The sequence below is a fragment of the Osmia lignaria genome, chromosome 3 (genome assembly GCF_051020975.1).
Source record: "Osmia lignaria lignaria isolate PbOS001 chromosome 3, iyOsmLign1, whole genome shotgun sequence".
In the NCBI taxonomy this organism is placed as follows: Eukaryota; Metazoa; Arthropoda; class Insecta; order Hymenoptera; family Megachilidae; genus Osmia; species Osmia lignaria.
In genome coordinates this window covers 3,422,237-3,442,486 of record NC_135034.1, presented here as the reverse complement: position 1 = coordinate 3,442,486, position 20,250 = coordinate 3,422,237, and the positions used below count along the sequence as shown (strand labels likewise).

Here is a 20,250-nt window from a genome sequence, read left to right as displayed (position 1 = left end):
TGAGTGATATAACTCCGGAGCCTCCGCCGCCGCGCGCTCAGGGCGCCCCTCACCGGGGGAGTCAGAACTCCCACAGCCAACACCGGGGGTCACCCTGCCGGCTCCATCGCGGGGGAACTACGTGCAATGGCGGCCGGGCCCCCAGCCCGTACCGCCTGCAGTCCCCGCACCGCGATCTCCTCGGGCTACGAGAAGGAGCAACCCCCCGCCTGCCCGCGAGGAAGATCGTGCGCTGTCCTTCACTCCGCCGGCTTCCGGTGCCGGTTACACGGGTCCGCGTGCAATGACGGCCATATAGGGCGCCTGCGGCCCGCTGAGCCGTCCCCCTGTGGGCTGCGGTGAACCGTGGCCGGTCACCCTCCAGGGGGACTCTCTCGGCTTCACTGCACCCCCCCCCCCTGCGGGGGCCAGCGCTACTCCCCACGTGGGAGGGTATACCACCCTCCGCCCGGAGTCACCCGGCCCCCCAGCGTCGGACAGAGAAGGGGCCCTGATTGAGAATGGGTTCCGCACCCGCCCGCCCCCGGGTGCGACCGGGGTCCGGGCTCCTTTCGTCCGGGGTGGAAGGGTACTCCGCGACCCCTCCCGCCCCCACAAACCCACCCCCGCGAAAAATTCTCCCAGGAGGCGGGAGGGCACGCGGGCCCCACCCGCCTCTACTCCATCCCGCATCCTTTACGGCGGGGGGTTCCACCGGCGTCGCGGACGACGCCCGCGTCCTCTCCGAGCGGGATCGTTTCTTTCGCGATCCCGCTCGGCCCTCTCCTTGAGGGCGATGACCTCCTAGCAAAAGGAGGCCACCGCCCTTCACTCCGGCTCGTCGGCAAGCATCTGTCTCACGACGCTTACCGGCGAGAGATCCTCCCCGATCTCCACCATCAGGGCGAGGCGGGCCACCGCAAACACAGGACACTCCTCCAGCGTGTGCTGCGCGGTGTCCAGCGCCGCCCCGCAGTGCCAGCACTGAGGGGTCCACTCCCTCTGCCTCCGACACAGGAACTCCGATATTACCGGCAGGACCGCCCCGACGGCGTGGTTTCCGGCGGCAGCCCCCTCTGCTAGGGAGCGATGCCACCTTTCCGCCGCAACCAGCCGGGTCTGGCTCCGATGCTCCTCGACCGCCGGTCCCGGCGGATCCTCCCCGGCCTGGCGGAGGGCTCGCGAATATCAGTAAGTACTGAATTCGACCTCCGCCTGATACCGAAGCGGGATGAGACCCGCCAGGCCCATCACCGCCTCGTAGGAGATCGTGCAGTAACCCCGCACGATCCTGACGGCCAGTCGGCGCTCCACTCGCCGCAACAGAGTGCAGCTGCGCCTGCTAGCCGCCAGATCGCCGACCCATATCGGAGCCCCGTATAGAGCTATGGACCGGACGATTCCCACGTATAGGCGGCGAACCCTCACGCCAGGCCGCCCGAGGTTGGGCAAAAGGCGGCCAAGATTGCCCGCCACCCATTCCAATCAGGGAGCCAGGCGGTCGAAGTGAACATCGAACCGCCAGTGGCTGTCGAGATACAGGCCGAGGTAACGAAGGCCCCGGCTGATCTCGATCCGGCACCCGTCGATCACGAGGCAGAGCTGGGTCGGAGGGGCTACCCCACGCCGAGGCTCGAAGAACCACATGGCCTCGGTCTTGTGGGGAGCCAGCTCCAGACCCAACCACCGGATCGCGTTGCGCACTAAAGCACCTCTGCACGGCGGCAAGTCCTCACCCACTCCGGCCCGGTGGCCAGCACGAAATAATCGTCCGCAAAGACAGTGGCTCACACCGCGGGCGGGAGGTTCACCCGCAACGCCGCGTCGTACCGCAGGTTCCATAAGGGGGGGGGGGGGGGCCCAGTGCGGACGCCTGGGGCACTCCGCGGTCGGAGGTGTCCCATTTGGACGCCGACCGATTGGACGCGTCCCGATTGGACGGTCCCGATTGGACGCGTTCCGTTTGGACGCCGTGCCGGTTGGACGCGTTCCGTTTGGACGCTGGGCCGATTGGACGCGTTCCGTTTGGACTCCGGGCCGATTGGACGCGTTCGTTTTGGACGTCGTGCCGTTTGGACGCCGCGCCGTCCCATATTAACCATGTCTATACATAAAGATGGTGTTCGGTGCGCTTACATTAATTACGATTGTTTAAAATTATAATTGTAACGTGGTGAAGTTTATTGTTATTAAATTTTGTCATGAAGTTCGGGAAGTCTTATCGAACTTTGTCATTGAATGATTACAATGAAATAAAGTTCATTATTTCTGAATTCTGTAGAATCTATTTATAATATTTGTGCATGTATCTGTGAAAGATTCGACACTTAAAATATAAAAATATCCTTAAATATGATGTGCTGAAAAATAATGTTTCTTGTGACAGTTTTTAAGTGATTCTGTGTTTATAATAGTTCTTGTATCTGTTGGAAAATAAGAATCAGAAACGAAGTTGACATTAGTATTTTCTACCTATTAAAAGAATATATGTAATAGACATCAGCATTTTACTTTGAAACTATAATGAATTTGTCAGGAGTTGCTTAACCAGAGTCGAACAGTTACCTACTTTAAGGTTATAGAGTGAAAACACTGTTTTGTGGAAATTATCAGACTCGTTTACTATGTTGATGGTGTAAGTATATCTACAATATGTGTAATATGGTGAATACTATACAAATAAACTGATTTAATGGTAATTATTTTGGTGCATTTTAAATGTAGATATTATCGCTTTGAATTGTAGTGTGTTTCATGTTTCAGCAACCTCCGATGGATATAAAAAGCTATACACATCCGGGTAACAGCAAACTGAAGGATGAGTCGCTTATTTCATGACCCAGATACAGTCAGAGAAATATTTATAAATTTTGACAGGTATAGGTTAGCGTGTGTCACATGTATAAGTATCAATATATAATAATATGACATCTTGTTCTTTATTTTCAGCATCTGTTCAGATATTGATGGGGAAATTACAATCAGAGAATTATGGAGCTGAGAAATTGAATACATACCTTAATGAAATTAACTAGTGCAGATGAAACACTAACACAAATAAAAAAAAGGTACTCTGAAAACCGAGATGCAATTACTTCCTCGCAAGATATATCTGGAAATATGTTTGAGGTAAAAGGAATATTAAACCTTATTTTCTTCAATAAATCCTTTATTTCAAATTAATGTTGTGGAGTACAATGTATCAATATATTATAACATGATTTCTTTTTCTTAATTTTCAGCATTCGTTCAGATATTGATGGGGAAATTATAATCACAGAATTATGGAGCTGAGAAATTGAATAGATACATCAATGAAATTAACCAGCGTAGATGAAATACTAGGAGAAATAACAATATAGGTACTCTGAAAACAGGGATGCAATTACTTTCTTGCAAGATACATCTGGAAATATTCTTAAGGTAAAGGAAGTGTTAAACATTATTTTCTTCAATGAATCCTTTATTTCAAATTAATGTTGTTGAGTACAATGTTTGAATATATAATAATATGATTTCCTTTCCTTTATTTTCAGGATTTACTCAGACATTGATGAGGAAATTGCAACTAAAAAATTATGCAGTAGAAAAGTTTGATAGATACAGTGAAGAAATTATCCAAAGAAGAGGATTATTAAATCAGATAGACAAATTATTTTATTTCATCTAATCACTTCACATTATTTTTTACTATTTTTCACTTAGGTTATTTATTGGTATTTATTTATCTTGAATATTTTACTTCTTTTAACTACTCTAACTTTAGATGAATGTACTACTTTTCATTTTATTTATTTCACTTAGCTCATTTCATTTTACTTAGTTGTTATACTTATTTTATTTATATATTTATTTTACCTATTTTCTTATTTTAGCTAACATGGTACAAATTAGTTTCTACGTAGAACACTATAGTATTAATAACAAGTAAGATAGTTAAGAAAGTAAGAAAATGGAAAATGGAAAAATATATTAAAAGCTTTGTAACAGGTTTGGGAACGCTCCTGATAAAAGCCCCAGGCAATCCTGCAGGGGAAGTTTAATAAACTTATCTATCTACTTATTTCAGCTATTTACTTTACCTTTTTTTATTAATTTATTTTACATATTGACCTTGTTTACTTATTTATTTATTTTATCATACTGTCTACTTAGTCTATCTTATCTTATTTGACTAGCATATTTTAAGTAAATAAATTAATAGGAAAGAATGAGACTTTTGAACTGTAATTTCCTTAATATAGAGTTTAATTAACCGTTCACATTGTCTTCTTCTACATGCAAATAAATACTTTTGTCGAGTAAGATTTTATAAATAACAAAAACAAGTTGTAATATCAGAGTACTTATTTTACTATTCACTTTCATCTATTTTGTATCACTTGTATGGTGATTACAAATCTCAAATTCATAGCATTCGATTAAAACAGTTCATCTAAAATATTTCATTATTCAGACCAATCAGAAAAAGTATTGGAATATTTAGAAATGAGACGGTTTCGACTACCGTCTCTCTGAGGAGACAGTCCGGCCGCTAAGAAAGACGGAGATACGGTAGTCGGAACCGTTCCATCTTACTTGAAGGAGCAACGTTGGAAGTGGAACTGGAACGTGTGCTTCAGGAGTGGTTTTCCCCTACTTGGCCAGGCCTGCTGTGCAGGAACATTAATGTGGTAGTATAATTATTATGTAGAAGTTGTCTTCCGTAAAGATTTACGCCGCTGTGTTTGGATACACATCTTCTCCAAAACAACTTGGGGGCTCATGTTACTACTACGCGTTTCTATACTTGAAACAGGTTTCTGCCAATTCTTATCTACAAAAAATGAAAATGTAGAACATGTAACTGTCGTTCAAATTAAATTATGTTCTATAACATTATTCAAACTGAATTAATAAACAGAATATTAATATTCTGAAATTAATAAACAGTATATACGTACTCTCTCCATCTGCAGTTATTGCGTGTACGTTTTGGGTACGTACACGATCTTCAGCCAACATTACGCCGCTATGATCTAAAGAACGATACAGATAAAAATAGTAACATTGAATAAGAAAAAACAAGGTGGGATCAGCTTGCACGCCAGGTGCACGCATAAACTCCGTGTGTTCCTAGATAGCTGATATTAGCACGTGGTTTTAAAAGTGGACAAACAATTTTGTCGTTTAAAGATATTGTTGCACGTAGCTATCTAGGAACCCACGGAGTTTATGCGTGCATCTGGCGTGCAAGCTGTTCCGACCTCGTTTTTACATGTATCTCTACGGAAAGTGATAAAGTCTCAATATCTTTTGACTCCGACTATCTAGAAATACAAACGCCACGATTTTGAGCGTTTCTCATCAAGACCTTTCCAACGGAACCAAATTTGTATCTCTAGCACATGTAGTTGCTGAGGAATAAAATGCAACGATAGACGGACGCACACGGAGCGGGAATATAAGGTTCCTATCTAGGAATGTAAGCTACAACATAGGATATATACCTTCTATATTGGAAGTTGCGTTAAATTGTGTTGGCTGGTTTTTGTAGAATTTATTAACAGACGCGATATTTGCCGCTTCTGAAAAAGTAGAACAAAGTAAACAAAAAACAAGGATAATGAAAAATATATATATTATTTCTGCTGAAAAGAAAATACCTGTAACAAATGTTATTTTTGGAAATTCATTACATTCATCAACGGTCGCGGTGGGTACCTTTTCTGAAAAAATAAAAGAACGTAAACAAAAACAAAAATAATGAACAAAATATATATTGCTTCTGCTGAAAAGGAAATACCTGCGAAGAATGTTGTTTTTGGAAGAAGTTCATTACATTTATCATTTTCGTTAGGATCTGTAATATAACATGTAAAATATAATAAATTTTGTTTCAGAATAAAATACAGTGTTGTGTATTATTTCATAGAAATTACGTAATAAATAATATGCATGAGTATAATTTATACGAATTCGAAGCATACCTGTTGACATTAAATCGTTCTCGTAGTGTTCTTGTTTATGATCTTCGCTAAAGAAACGTAAAAATTGACCTAATGGCAGTGTCCCAGACATTAAATTTTCTTGTGATGTTATTATTTTCTTATCCTTTGCTTTATTCGTGCGTGTTCGTATACTCCTTATGTTTTCATTTTTTAATAATCTTTTATAATTTGTTTCCTGATCCGCAATTAGATTTGTTAAGTTATCTATATTTAAGAATGAAAAAAAACACATTAAGTTTATGTAATTAAAATAATTAGAAAAATGAACATATTTGATTACAATCTAAAACTGTGGTTCGCACCGGTACATCGCGGCGCACCGGTACACTGCGAAATAATTAAAATTACATAAAAAATGAGTAAAATATGAAATACTATCCTCAATATAAATCATTAAATTAAAAACAATATATACATATACAGGGTGTCCCAGGTAAGTTTCCATCCCGTGGAGGGGTGATAGCTGGGGTGATTCTGAACAACATTTCCCTTTGCGAAAATGTTGTTTGAAGCTTCGTTTTTGAGTTATTAAAGAAAACCACTGGCCAATCAGAGCGCGCCTTTAGCGCGGGCCGAACCACGAGAGTGTTGGGTATGCTCTGCGTTCGAGCCGAGGTCGTGAACAAGTGTATCGGCACCACGCATCAAGTGCTCAAGTGCTCGAACGTAGAGCATACCCAACACTCTCGTGATTCGGCCCGCGCTAAAGGCGCGCTCTGATTGACCAGTGTTTTTCGTTAATAACTCAAAAACGAAGCTTCAAACAACATTTTCGCAAAGGAAAATGTTGTTCAGAATCACCCCAGGTATCACCCCTTCACGGGATGGAAATTCTTGTGGGACACCCTGTATATATATATATCTTAAAGTTTTTATTTATGAGAGCGGGCGCCGCGACGGGGATGCTAGTAACAGATAGGCGAATTGGATTTAGACCGCCATTTTCCCTAGAGGACTCCGAGCGTAATCGAGGGTGTGCTGCTTTGTGTATTACAGATAATACCAGTGGATGTATACCTCTCTAAAATGTAATTATTCGTTACTGTTTAATAGATTGTTACATTGTTTAATCAATGCGTTTTATACCTAATTTTTAAAAAGAAAATATTACGGAATTGTACCAAAATTCGTAATTTAAAAAATAGATGCTTTTTCACCATAATGTTACGATTATGTCGGGCAACGACATCTGCTTAAATGGTGCTGTGATAACTATATAGCAATCAGTTAAATTTACATACATGACAGACATATGGCTCGGGGTATCGACATTACAAAGAACCCCGAGAAGTCGGTTAGAGTCCTTGAAAAGCAGGTCAAAGCCCCAAATGCATTGACTCTGCCACGTGTCGACCCTTGCATGCGTGCTGACGCTAACACGGCCAAACTGACCTGCTTCACGCTCTCGGGAAGCTACAATTCAAGAATTCCTCCACAGAGTACACTAATAGTACCCTGGATTATCTATGCACCTCAATCAGGCACCCAAACTTGCTCAAAACAACGTCTCCAGGCCGCATAGCTCCCAGCTCCGCACCTCGTTCGTGCCCTGCCGCTGCTACCGCCAAACGTTTCTACCGCAAGTGTTCCAATAAGGTCATAACGTCCTACGTTCCGTACAATTCGTGTACCCTTCAAACGCCGTGCTTCGCACTATATCAAGTCCGTGGCCTTATGTCACCCATGATATAGACTTTGTCGAACTCATAGCGTTACTATATTCCGTACACGACATTGACGTCTTCCATCCGTTATCTCCACGATGACTACACCTGTAAGTGTCACCCAACAGCCTCAGTTTTAATACACCAAATAGTCGAACACCCGATGTTACGTGTTCTCGTAGCAACTGCACCTAAAGTATCTCAAGGAATGTTTAAACAGGGCGTATCTCCCAACCAAATAAACATACAATAAATGTCTACAGCTTTACGTATTTTATTTTACCACTGTACAAACAAATTAAACTATTTATATAGTTGACCGCTAACACGGTTCATCCGCACTTCTACTATCCTCATCATTATCATTGTCATCACCAGACCATTCACCCTTCCAGGGACGCAGTCGGTCTTTCGGCGCCACCTGCGGCCTACCACTGGTGCCAACGATTTCAAATCGATCATTCGTCAAAATTCGTACAATTTTATAAGGTCCGACATATTTCATCTCTAGTTTCGCTCTACGTGTATCGCTTGGTCGCACAAAAACAGTATCCCCCACCGCGTAATTAATATTGTTTCTACGTCTGCTATTCGCTGCTATATTTTGCGTTTCGGCATTCTTCTCAAGGCGTGCAGATGCAAGTTCTCTATCTCTTAGAATGTCAATGCGCTCATTATTATCAGGCAATTCCCTTTCAGCAAGTACCGCGTTACCCGCGCTTCTTTCCATCCCAAACAGTAACCGGCTTGGTGAGAACCCTGTAGACTTTTGCACAGTCGTATTAAGCGAAAGTTGAATTTTTGATATCACGCTCGGCCAATCTGTATTCTTTGAGATTTCGACTGTAAGAAGGTTAGTGATCGTAGAAACGTATCGTTCAGCCTGACCATTAGCCCGAGGGGCTCCCGTGGCAATAAAATGTAACTGAACACCGTTATTCTCAACGAACTTCACTAGAGGTTTGTAGGTGAAATTTGTTCCGCGATCAAGGATTAATACTCGCGGAGTACCGAATAAAGTTAATCGATCTCGAAAAACCTGAAGGGTTTCTGGACCGTTTAGTGTTTTCAGCGGAACAAGTTGTACGTATTTGGTAAACGCATCTACAATAATCAATATATGTTTGTAACCGTCCTTCGATGTTTCAAACGGCCCAACACAATCGCAATGTACTGTGTCGAAAGGGATTGCTTTCTTTTCAATAGATCGCAAAAATCCTTGTCTAGGTCCTGACTGACGTTTAGCAACGGTGCAAGTAATACAATGGTCAATATATTTTTTCACGAAATTACGCATTCGGGGAAACCAATATCTCTGTGCAACCCGGTCAAACGTTTTGTCATAGCCAACGTGACAATTTTCGTCGTGATAAAGACGCAACAATCCAATTCTACTACCCTTAGGTACGTAGCTGCGAAATACCGTCCGACCACTATCTCTTAATATCTTTCTGCATAAAATACCATTCCGCACTTCAAAGTCACTGGAAACGGATTCTCCCGCGGAAACTCTCTGGATTAAGGATTTTGTTTCCTCGTCATTCCCTTGAGCAATTTCTAGCCACGAACCCTCACATATTACATTTACTCGATAATCTTTCGGCGGGTTTCGACTCAGGTAATCAACATGTTCAATGCATTTCCCTTTCCGATATTCTAAGTCAAATGAATAATCCTGTAAGTAAACCCACCAACGGGCAACACGTGGTAACAAGTCCTTTTTATCCCGAGTCGCTTTCACAGCGTTACAGTCTGTCACAATTTTAAAATTGATGCCTAATAGATATACTCTAAAATACTTCAACGCGTTTACTATCGCGAGCGTCTCTAACTCGTATGAGTGATACCGAGATTCCGCTGGTGTAGTACGCCGACTAAAATAAGCAATGACCCGTAAATCCCCATTTATCCTTTGAAAAAGAATAGCACCGTACCCAATTGCACTCGCATCCGTGTGCAGCTCAGTTTCTTGCTTTGGGTCAAATATCGTGAGCAAAGGTTGCGCGGTGAGAGTCTCGATAATAAAATGTCGTGCATTTTCTTGCTCCAACCCCCAACACCAGGGTTGACCGTTTTTCGTAAGTTTAGAGATGCACGCTGTCCGCACGGCAAATTCGGGGATAAACTTCCGAAAGTAACTGGCTAATCCCATAAATTGCCTTACCTGTCTTACATTTGTCGGCGTCGGTGAATCAACAAGAGCCCTGACCTTTTCCTTACTAGGCTGTACACCATCAGCAGATATCTCTCTCCCCAAATACTCGATATTTTTTTTAAAGAATTTACATTTCTCCATATTGAGAGAAAATCCGGCCTCCGAGAGGGCATGCAATACTAGATCTAAATATCTTAATCCCTCCTCCATCGTCTCGGACGGTATAAGTATGTCGTCGATGTAAACGATAGCAATATTATTTTTCAAATTTCCAAGTGCGTTATTTATTGCCCGCTGGAAAACCGCTGGTGCGTTAGCTAACCCAAAAGGCATACGGAGAAACTCAAAATGACCGTCTGGAGTTATAAAAGCTGTTTTGTCAATAGAATCGGCTGCAACCGGTATCTGATAAAACCCAGACGCCATGTCCAAGGTGGTAAATAATTTTCCCCTTCCGAGACGATCGAGTTGATCCTCTATTAGAGGCAACGGATAGCGGTCCTTTACCGTGATTTTATTTAGAGCGCGATAGTCAATGCACATTCTATCCTTCCCGTTTTTCTTTTTAACCAAAAGGATCGGGCTCGCATAAGGCGAAGTGCTTTCGCGTATTATATTATTTTCCATTAAATCGGTAATTATCTCGCGAACTTTCTCTCGCTCAGCAAACGACAAACGATAGGGGCGATAATTTATTACCTTATTTTCTTGAATTACAATTCGCATCTCACCGGTGGTGACACTGCGTATGTGATTACCCCTCGCGATCATGTGTTGGTATCTGCCCAAAAGTTCACGCAGCGACCCATCCATGTCGTTCCCAATGTCGTCAATTGTGCAGCATTGCTCTCCTGCCGGATATTGCTCTGATTCCGTGAATGCTGGCATGCGCTGGAGTTTAGTACCGTCAACGTCGGTCACCATCTTCAAATCTGGATGTCGCAGTACATTTCTTCCAATGACAACCTCATATGGAACGTCCGCGTCTGGCAAAATAAAAATGTCCAGTTCCAGGGAGACGTCCTCACATTGCACTACCGCTGTAGTTTTGGCAATCGTAGAAACACTCTTATTGCCCAGCCCTCGCACCACCGTAACAAAAGGTGTCACATTGCAACCCGTACGTTTCGCAACACTTTCCCTCATCAAGGAACAATTCGCACCACTGTCCATAAGGCAATTAAGTAACGTATTCCGCAGAAGGATCGGTGTCAACTTCATGTTTGTTGTCTGGCAGACATTTGCTTGAGCGTTTTTCTGCTCCCGACTGGTGTTTGCAGTTCTTTGTTTGATCCAACAACGCGTCTCCTCGTGGCCTCTCTTCTTACAAAAACTGCAGGTTACTATCTTTCTCACTGGGCCATCATCCCCGCTTGGTTTAGATTTAGCCTTTTTCGGACAATGTCGCTGCACGTGGTCATCACTGTCGCATACAAAACATCTTTTCCTTGAAGCATGTGGCCCCTTGGTTGCACGTTCTCCAACTCCTTTGTCAGTTTTCTTTTCACAACCTGTTTTCCCAAATTGCGTAATTCCGACGATCATGGACGCGGTAGTCTGATGGTTACCATTCATCATTGCCTGTCTGACACTTTCATCCGTGATCGCACCAATAACGAGTTCTATTAGTTCATCAGGTTTAAAATTCACACGCGTCTGTTCGAAATACATTAATTTCGTACGGACATATTCAGCGTATGAAACGGCTCCGTCACTCGTGTACGTAACCGCACGAAGCATTCGCTGATGCAGTCTTTTTTCGGACACAAATACTGAGCACAGATCCTCGCGAAACTTGTCCCACGTACGCGGCTTTCCTTTCCACTCTCGGTACCATCTTTTCGCGGGCCCTGTGAGTGCATGCGTCGCCAAGGATAAACGTTGCTGGCTCGTAACGTTCTTCGTAATTTCCTCCACCAAACTACACCACACATTTGAATCATCACCCAACTCGCTACCACCAAACTCGGGTATTGCTTCCATCAATGGATTTGGCACTGTTATATTATTGCCAATTACAGGCGGCGGAGCATTGTTTGACGGTACAACACTAGCAAGTTTCAACATCACTTCACGCACTATATCCTCAATAGAAGGTGTCGCGTCCGTTTCACTCATGTTGTTTTACGATATTCGCGTGCGCGAAGCAAACAAAATGTTAGTGATATTTTAGCAGATATACCAAAACACGCTTGTACACGCGTACTTATCGAATACTTCAATATTCCCTTTAAAGTGACTAAGTTTGAATCCCACTTCTGATGTCAGAAAGATCACGATCGATCCGAGGTTCTCGGGTAAGTGCCGTGTCTTTTGACACAGTCCTCTTGCCAGAGGGTCCCCGGACCCTCCCCACTCCGTGGCGAGATCCTTTATTTCGAATTCTTATCTCTCTGCACGCGCCACGCAGCACCATGACTTTGGGTCATCGGCCACATCCGCGTTTCTTTGAAGCTCGGCGATCGAACTCTCTATCGCCATTCCATATACAAAACATCCGCGACTCTTAAAATTCGTCGCACCCCAATCAACTACCGCCGGCCCAAGTCCGATGACAGACATATGGCTCGGGGTATCGACATTACAAAGAACCCCGAGAAGTCGGTTAGAGTCCTTGAAAAGCAGGTCAAAGCCCCAAATGCATTGACTCTGCCACGTGTCGACCCTTGCATGCGTGCTGACGCTAACATACATATACAGGGTGTCCCAGAACTGGGGTAGGAACGGAAGAGGGATGATTGGTGAGGTCATTCTAAACAACTTTTTCCTTTGCCACAATGTTGGTTAAGGCTTCGTTTTCGAATTATTAACGAAAAACACTGGCCAATCAGAGCGCGCCGTTAGCGCGGGCCGAACCACGAGAGTGTTGGGTATGTTCCGCGCGGTCGTGATCAAGTGCCTCGGCACTACGTCGGTATGATGGGATTCGTTGAATAGAAGTTGCATCGGATAATGAATAAAAAAAAGAATAGAATAATTGTATCGAATTATTGATTACTCATGAACAACGAATCCTATTACACCGGCGTGGTGCCGATGCACTTGATCACGACCGCGCGGAACATACCCAACACTCTCGTGGTTCGGCCCGCGCTAACAGCGCGCTCTGATTGGCCAGTGTTTTTCGATAATAACTCGAAAACGAAGCCTTAACCAACATTTTGGCAAAGGAAAAAGTTGTTTAGAATGACCTCACCAATCATCCCTCTTCCGTTCCTACCCCAGTTCTGGGACACCCTGTATACCATTACCACGTATGGGAAGATGCTACGCACAACAGCGTTTATCGATGTACGTATTTGAAGCACCCGAAAATATTCATTTAAAGCCTACTCTTAGAATATTAACGATATAACCAACATACATAAGGATAATGATCGTAACATTAAATTATGAATCTGCTTATGGAATACATTTTTCATTAATCATGTTGAAAAAAAAAATTGTAATTGGAGTAAGAATGTCAGTCACCTATCAATAAACTCAACAAAAAACGTAAGTTCTCCATTATAAATAATATACTTCTCTGTGATATTATATTAGAAAAGATATGAAAAACAAAATACAGAGCTCACTTATTGTAGTATAATACCTTTTGAAACATTTTATTCCTACAATATAACTTATGTTTCCACACAATTCATCTGTATTTTTTTCAACTTTGTCCTTACATTGTGTACTCATTCTATTACTTATGGTAAACATAAACTAACTACATAAATGATAATCATACTCATACCTATGAAAAACCAAAAATTTGGATGGACAGCCTTGAATTTTCTGATTATAGCACTGTGAAAGGATTCAACAATGTTGTTAGTCCTGACTGCTGAGCCATACACGCTGACCTTCGAAGAAATAGGTAGCCATACACTTCTTAGATACGCCATAAACATAAGAACATTTGGATATGTGTCGGATAAACGATCAGCGACTAACTGAATTTGATGTAATGCTTCTGGAAACATATCGGATGGAGCTAAAGGCATTGTCATAGCCATTGACAGAATCTCTTTTGGTGCTCCTTGCAACCCCAAATTCTTCCACTTCCTTAATACAGCCTGAATAATAAGAAAAGGATTATTCAATTCTGTATTAAGCACTTCAAGGAGGTAAGTTATGCAAAAAATACATGAATAATGCAAACAGTTATATTCTACCTGAGTAAAATGAAACCAGCATCCATGTATGGTAACCCTGGGGAATTGTGCTTGTACACTTTCCATAGCAGCTCTCTCGTAATCACACATGACAGTTTCTAAGTTGTCTTGCAATCATGGAACAAGAGAAACTATTTCTCTCCATATTGCTGTGTACATTGCTTTAGTACGACATTCACATAAAACAAAAATGGTAGCGATTCCCTGTAAATTGGTATTATTTTTTAATCTGATAACGTGAGATAAGTGTAACAAGAATTATTAATAGTGATATACCGTGTCATTGTACCGTATGTGTACTGTGTACAGTTGATGAAAAGGAGGAATTCGTGGTACCACCTAATAAGAGATAAAAAATCATCAAAATGTAAAGACTTTCATTACTTGAAGAATATTAATCACATGAATGGTTTCTCTTAAATACTTACCGAAAAAGTACCATCCATATATATTTCTTTTGCATTTTCTAATGCACTTAGCAATATAGTATTAGAGAAAATTAATGCGTATTTGTTATTATTTGAGATTGCACATCCCTTGTAAATTTCATTCAGGACATCATAATTTTTTAATATTTCATGTGCACTCTGCACAGTTTTTGGCAAACATGGTCGAGATTTTCTCTTCTCTCTTGACATTATCGATTTCATACTGTTGTATGAAATATATGTTGCTGCATCAAGATTTGTACGACAAATATTGTCAAAGATGTCTTTATTATTTACTGAAGGATTTATACTACATTCCTCCAGCATCGCTGATTTTAATTTTAATATTTCTGTACATTGCGGCTTGTTAGGATGGGTGTGTGGTTTTTGCACAAAATAACGTTCATTTTTTTGAATTAATGTTCCTGTACATTTGTTGGTTTGACGACTGGAACAACGGTAGATCTTCGGATTCTTAGAATCTTTATTATAAGAATACCCTTCATAAACGTATACAAAGGTATTATTTCTTTCACCTCTTAAAATCTCCATCTTTTGTGTTGCATTTCATATCTGTGAGAGATATATCACAATAATTTATAATATAAAATATTCAAAAAGATAAACAAAAATATATGGAAGAAATATTATACAAGGATATATTGTAAATACGTGTAAAACAATTGTTGAGTTTCATAATTTTAGAAATTGTAAAGTAGCTGTATACTGAGGATTAGAATGACAGTGAAATCTTAAGTTCGTGTCAACTATAAGTACTTACATAGGTATCACTTATGCAGATAACCTGTTCTGTTAAACATAATTTCATACTACCGACGAACCATGCATGAGCAACGTAGAATGAACGCACCGTCGACATCGACACACGTATCGTTGGCGTTTTGTTATTTTTTCCGACCTATTGTTTGTAGTATCCGGTTCCTGTTTGTCACGTCGATAGTATACATTGACCTTAATATGTTACAATTTTTTTTTTTTTTTTCAGAAAAAATAGTATTTTCAAATATAAAATATTTGTCAGTCTCAAACAGATTCCAGAAACATAATCCGACTATCCAATGGTACGTTCTTTGATTAAGAAACAAAACACATGTATGTATGGTAATTGTTATTTGGCCGTTAAGACAATGGTTTTCTCTGGTTACCCTGGTTACCCCGGTCCAGATTGATCTAGATCTAAGAGATGCGATTATAATCTCAACGAAAAACGTGAGTATTATTTTAAATTAACGTTTTATACATACTTTTCTTCTATACTGGCTATTATTACTTATAATCTACAAAATATGCTAGAAGCATTTTATACCACTATTGATAATTTTTGTTATGCTAATCTCACATTATTAGATTAAAAAATGATTTCAATTTACAGGGAATTTCAGTTTACTGTTTTATGTGAATGTCGTACTAAGACCATGTACAAAGCAATATGGAGAAAACAGTGTTTCTTATTCCACGATTGCAAAACAACTCAGAAAGTGTCATGAGGTACGTTTTCATACCTTAACTATGTTACGTTCAACTTATGCTTCAAGTAAAATGAAGCTAAAATTATTTTAATTCGTTTCTAGACTGCCATGAACATTATGTATATAATGAAACTCGCATGAATGTAACATTTGGTACATGTTCCTAATTACTCCAGTCTTCATTGTTTCATTATTTAACACGTCAATTATTATAGTATATAATCTTTTACAGATGATGTTACATCAACCTCAACGGATAACATTAATGTATGTATAGAAAGTCGAGGAGATAACAGAAAACAAGTGTTGTGTACATTTAGGAAACAGGAACAAGGAAGAAGCAATAGAGGGTAAATATCTAACCACCAACTCTACCTTATTAATGTTTAGATTATGTCTAAAAAATATAGTAAATTTTATTGATTTCATGTTTAATGTGTTCTTGTTTGTTTTAGGTGATATTTCATCACCATCTAATGACACTCCCAGTGATATTTGCACAAAGTCTTTACTGGAATTTCAATTAAGCGTCGATGGTATGACAGATGGTATGTTTTAAACTTGAGTGACATTTTCAGACGATGTTCAAGTTTTTAAATACTATTTTATTAATTAAGTCCGTTTTTCAGATACTGACGTTTGTATAAGTGGTAGTCAAATTAATGAACAGAATTTAATGGAAGGTAAATCTTTTATTTATTCATATCTTTAATTTTGATATAAAATACAATGGGGTGCTTACAGAAAGATAATATAGATAGTACACGATATCACATACTTTATAATATACATATTTTATAGTATTTTAAAATTAATCTCGTTTTGGTGTATTCTGTTTCCATGTTATTAATTAGAAGAATGGTCTGGACGAAGGAGTTGCTGCTGCAAGTGAGACGTCTCCAGAATAGTACTACCACGTAATTCCATTTATTGCTACAAAACTATTTATTTGAAAAAAGAAGAAAACAATGTGAAATGTAATTTAAATTCTATATTATGGAAATTAGAATAGAAAATTAAAGTTCAAGAGCTTCATCTACCCTTATTAAACTATTTACTTCTAATATGTTGGCGTTACATTGTTTTTAAGTAAACTTATCTAATATAATACCCGTCTTGCTTGGATAATTTCTTCAGTGTATCTATTTAATACTTTTACTCCATAATATCTTTGTTGCCATTTCTCCTTCTATGTCTGATCAAGCACTGAAAATAAAGAGAAAGACATGACATGTAATCATATATGTATAATCAACAACTGCATTTTGACATAGACAATATATTAGAGACAATAAGATTGAATGCTTTTTTACCTTAATCATATTTCCAGATATATCTTGCAAGAACGCAATTGCATTTCTGTTTTGAGAACATATTTCTGTTATTCGTCCTGGTATTTTATTGCATACTCAATATCTAAAGCAAGTACGTACATTGTTAGATTTTACAAAACTTTTTCGACAAATAGACAGAATTGTGGTCAAAACTATGATTTGAATTGAAGAAGCATAAAATAACTTTAAAAATTCACTAAATGCATGCTATAAACATGGATTAATGTACGAATTTATTTCTTTTTAACTGACTTCGAAAAAGGAGGAGGTTACTCAATTCGTTCAGTATATTTATTTATTTTTTTTTCCTATGTCTGTTCACCGATTACTCCGAAATGGATGGACCGATCGGAACGAAACCTTTTGCATCTTGTAGAGTATGTCTCCCGATTGATACCGCTAAAAAAATATTTTGTATTTTTTCATTGCTAAGGATTATTATTGCAAAAAACAGAAAGTTTCTAATCTCAACATAGGATGATTTCAATATATATATATACAGTTAATACTGTTACTAAAATCTCATGAATTTTCTATTCCTTTTGCTACACTGTGAGATAATCACAATCAATCAAATTAACACTTTCTTTTTATTAAAAGTAGCACACTTTTTACTTTTGATTTTCTAATAGTATGCACTAATAAGAAAACACTGATTCAAATGAACATTTCTGCTAACAGATGTGCACATTAACCGCATTACTTATAAATTTGGCATATCACTCCAAGCTTAAAAAAGTGGTGTACATTTATTATTAATTTATAATATCAGATTGAACTAATTAATAAATATAGGATAGGTTAGGTACAGTATCCAACAGATTTAAACATTATTTCTACTTAGTGTTATGTATCTCCTAATTTACTAAGCAACGTGTTATCTTTATTTTCACTTTTTAAACATGCATAAAGAATTTGAACTATCCGTAGTATGCTTTTATTAACATACTGCAACAAATGCATACATTGTCCAACAAGAGAACGCATTTACTAGGTATTGTAAACGTTTCAATACATAATGAATATTTTTATTAAAGTCTTAAGTAAATACATAAATTGATACTTATTATTGGTACATGTATACATGTACGATTTTTTACTTATTTTCATTATGACATATATACATTTACTTAACTTTACACATTTACTATGACATACAATATAAATTTTAAATTGTTTAAAGATTTAAAAGTTCAAATCTGTACCAAGGAAATATTTTTTTAACTGCTGTTTACATCTTTAAACCATTATTTATTGAATTTTGTTTTAAAATTAAATAAATATTTAATAATTGTTCATAACTAAATGCTCCTTCGTTCATATTTTTATAAAAACCATTTTTTTAGGTATTATTTGGTACCTAAATTTTTAAATAAAGGTAGCAACGTTGTTTTCGAAACAAAATATTAAATGTGCAGTAAGAAATAATTAAGGAACATTTCAAGAGATGCATCTCTAATTCAAAATGCAATTTTTCAATTCAATAGTTCTTAAGACATTATAGACTGAACAAAGAAATAGCTAATACAAAAATATGAAATAGAACTGCATATTTTTTACTAATGCAAATCAATTCCTTGGGATACTCCGCGTAGAAAACGCATCGCAATTCAGTCACCACTTTTTAGGTTATGAATTTGAATAAAACGTATTTCTAAAATTGGATCATATATATTTACTTATATGCACTTTATCATATGCTTGACACTATTTTAGAGTTATATATATAGATATATGTCATATATATGCTATATTTTTTATGCAGAAGCATTTATACAAATCAGTGACTATTTGTTTATATGCAATGGCAGATTTCAGGACGTCCACCTTCTTCAACCAAGCACTTCATATATTACATAACTAAATGAAATAATAATAATAATTTTATATTAAAAAACAGATACATATTTGCTGATTGAAAATCCAAGAACAAATATGTCAATTTCCAGTTCTGAAAACATTATACATAAATACAATACTTTTATCTTTTGACAACTTTTGAAATTCCTAATCCAGAATAGAAAGCATTTATAAGGTACTTTATTAACGAGGACATGATTAATTACGAATAGTCTGACAATATAGTACGATAATGACATTTCTTTTTATTGGCAATCTTTCGTACTTATCAATTTTTTGGCAACATACGGTGTATATGACGAAAGAAAACGCGTTATGCAGTAGACGCAATAAAACTGTATAAAATCGAAAAAATCGATAATTCGGTTATTATTGCATGAATTTTTGTAATCGACCTTTCTTTGTGCTGGAAATCGCAAAAACTTTTCAATTTTTGAACAAGAAAAAGTGCTTATCGTGGAAAATAAATTTTTCTAAAGATGACGCCGTAAAATATTAAAAGATTGAAAAAATCAATAATTTCGCTACTTCTCCACGTATTTTCATGATTCATGTCTTTTTTTCCAGAAATCGCAAATACTTTTCAGTTTTTGAACGAAGGAAGGTGCTTATCATGAAAAATAAGTTTTTAAATAGACGACGTAATAAAATTTGGAAAACTGGAAAAATCGACAATTCCTCTATTCCTCCATGCATTTCCACGATCGACTACTCTTTTTACTGGAAATCACTGTTATTTTTTATGATAAGCACCTTCCGTCGATCAAAAATTGTCGATACGTCAAAAATACAGTTTTATCGTATCAGCTGCATAACGCGTTACATTTTGTCATATGCTACGTGTTTCGCGAAAAGATTGTGAAGTATCGGAAATTACCAAAAAAAAGAAATATAGTTGGCATAATATATTGTCAGACTACATGTAATTAATATCATGTACAACAATTGTTCAAGAAATTTAGTAAATTCCGTTGTAACGCTATCGCGAAATTTCATTGACACGCCACCTCGCGAAATAGCCCCGAATTATCCACGGCTCGCGATTCGAATATGTTAATGTTACGCGAACAAACATCGCGTAAACCTTATCCCGTTAGACTCTAATAAAACAATCCTAAACTATGTTAATTTCAAAGGAACTTTACCACCGTAAACGTTTATAACCTCCGTTTTTCAAAGACATCGGCGGC

General features: G+C 38.7%; 1 protein-coding gene and 3 long non-coding RNA genes across 20 annotated transcripts; 2 read left to right on the top strand and 2 right to left on the bottom strand.

Annotated features, from left to right (window-relative positions):
* Positions 1-1,994: 1,994 nt before the first annotated feature.
* On the top strand, positions 1,995-3,782 carry LOC117605157 (uncharacterized). 2 transcript variants are annotated; one of them, XR_004581605.2, is made up of 5 exons: positions 1,995-2,614; positions 2,726-2,856; positions 2,929-3,108; positions 3,222-3,402; positions 3,516-3,782. It is a non-coding gene; the product is annotated as an uncharacterized LOC117605157 (long non-coding RNA). The 2 variants fall into 2 exon arrangements; XR_004581604.2 differs by having other exon boundaries at positions 1,997-2,614; positions 2,743-2,856.
* Positions 3,783-3,911: 129 nt separating this feature from the next.
* LOC117605155 (uncharacterized) lies at positions 3,912-14,287 on the bottom strand. 2 transcript variants are annotated; one of them, XR_004581590.2, is made up of 10 exons: positions 14,225-14,287; positions 13,949-14,152; positions 13,528-13,849; positions 5,949-6,173; positions 5,765-5,821; positions 5,625-5,687; positions 5,469-5,546; positions 4,923-4,997; positions 4,558-4,795; positions 3,912-4,414 (listed from the first exon to the last, which is right to left on the bottom strand). XR_004581590.2 is itself a non-coding variant. In XM_034326141.2 (9 exons), the coding sequence occupies exons 2-9, from the start codon at positions 14,036-14,038 to the stop codon at positions 4,665-4,667; spliced, it is 1,041 nt and encodes a 346-aa protein (XP_034182032.1). In that variant the 5' UTR covers positions 14,039-14,152; positions 14,225-14,287; the 3' UTR covers positions 3,912-4,664. The 2 variants fall into 2 exon arrangements, 1 of the variants encoding a protein (XP_034182032.1); XM_034326141.2 differs by having other exon boundaries at positions 3,912-4,795.
* On the top strand, positions 12,929-16,850 carry LOC117605156 (uncharacterized). Of its 8 annotated transcripts, none has more exons than XR_004581592.2 (8): positions 12,929-13,079; positions 13,579-13,900; positions 15,383-15,606; positions 15,770-15,885; positions 16,099-16,216; positions 16,322-16,414; positions 16,496-16,549; positions 16,724-16,850. It is a non-coding gene; the product is annotated as an uncharacterized LOC117605156 (long non-coding RNA). The 8 variants fall into 8 exon arrangements; XR_004581598.2 differs by having other exon boundaries at positions 12,947-13,283; positions 15,419-15,606; XR_004581591.2 differs by having other exon boundaries at positions 12,947-13,283.
* On the bottom strand, positions 16,666-19,403 carry LOC117605158 (uncharacterized). 8 transcript variants are annotated; one of them, XR_004581611.2, is made up of 5 exons: positions 18,880-19,149; positions 17,453-17,599; positions 17,180-17,282; positions 16,925-17,072; positions 16,666-16,807 (listed from the first exon to the last, which is right to left on the bottom strand). It is a non-coding gene; the product is annotated as an uncharacterized LOC117605158 (long non-coding RNA). The 8 variants fall into 8 exon arrangements; XR_004581614.2 differs by having other exon boundaries at positions 16,683-16,807; positions 16,907-17,072; positions 18,880-19,403; XR_013063607.1 differs by lacking the exons at positions 16,666-16,807; positions 18,880-19,149 and adding an exon at positions 18,761-18,873 and having other exon boundaries at positions 16,934-17,072.
* Positions 19,404-20,250: the final 847 nt, after the last annotated feature.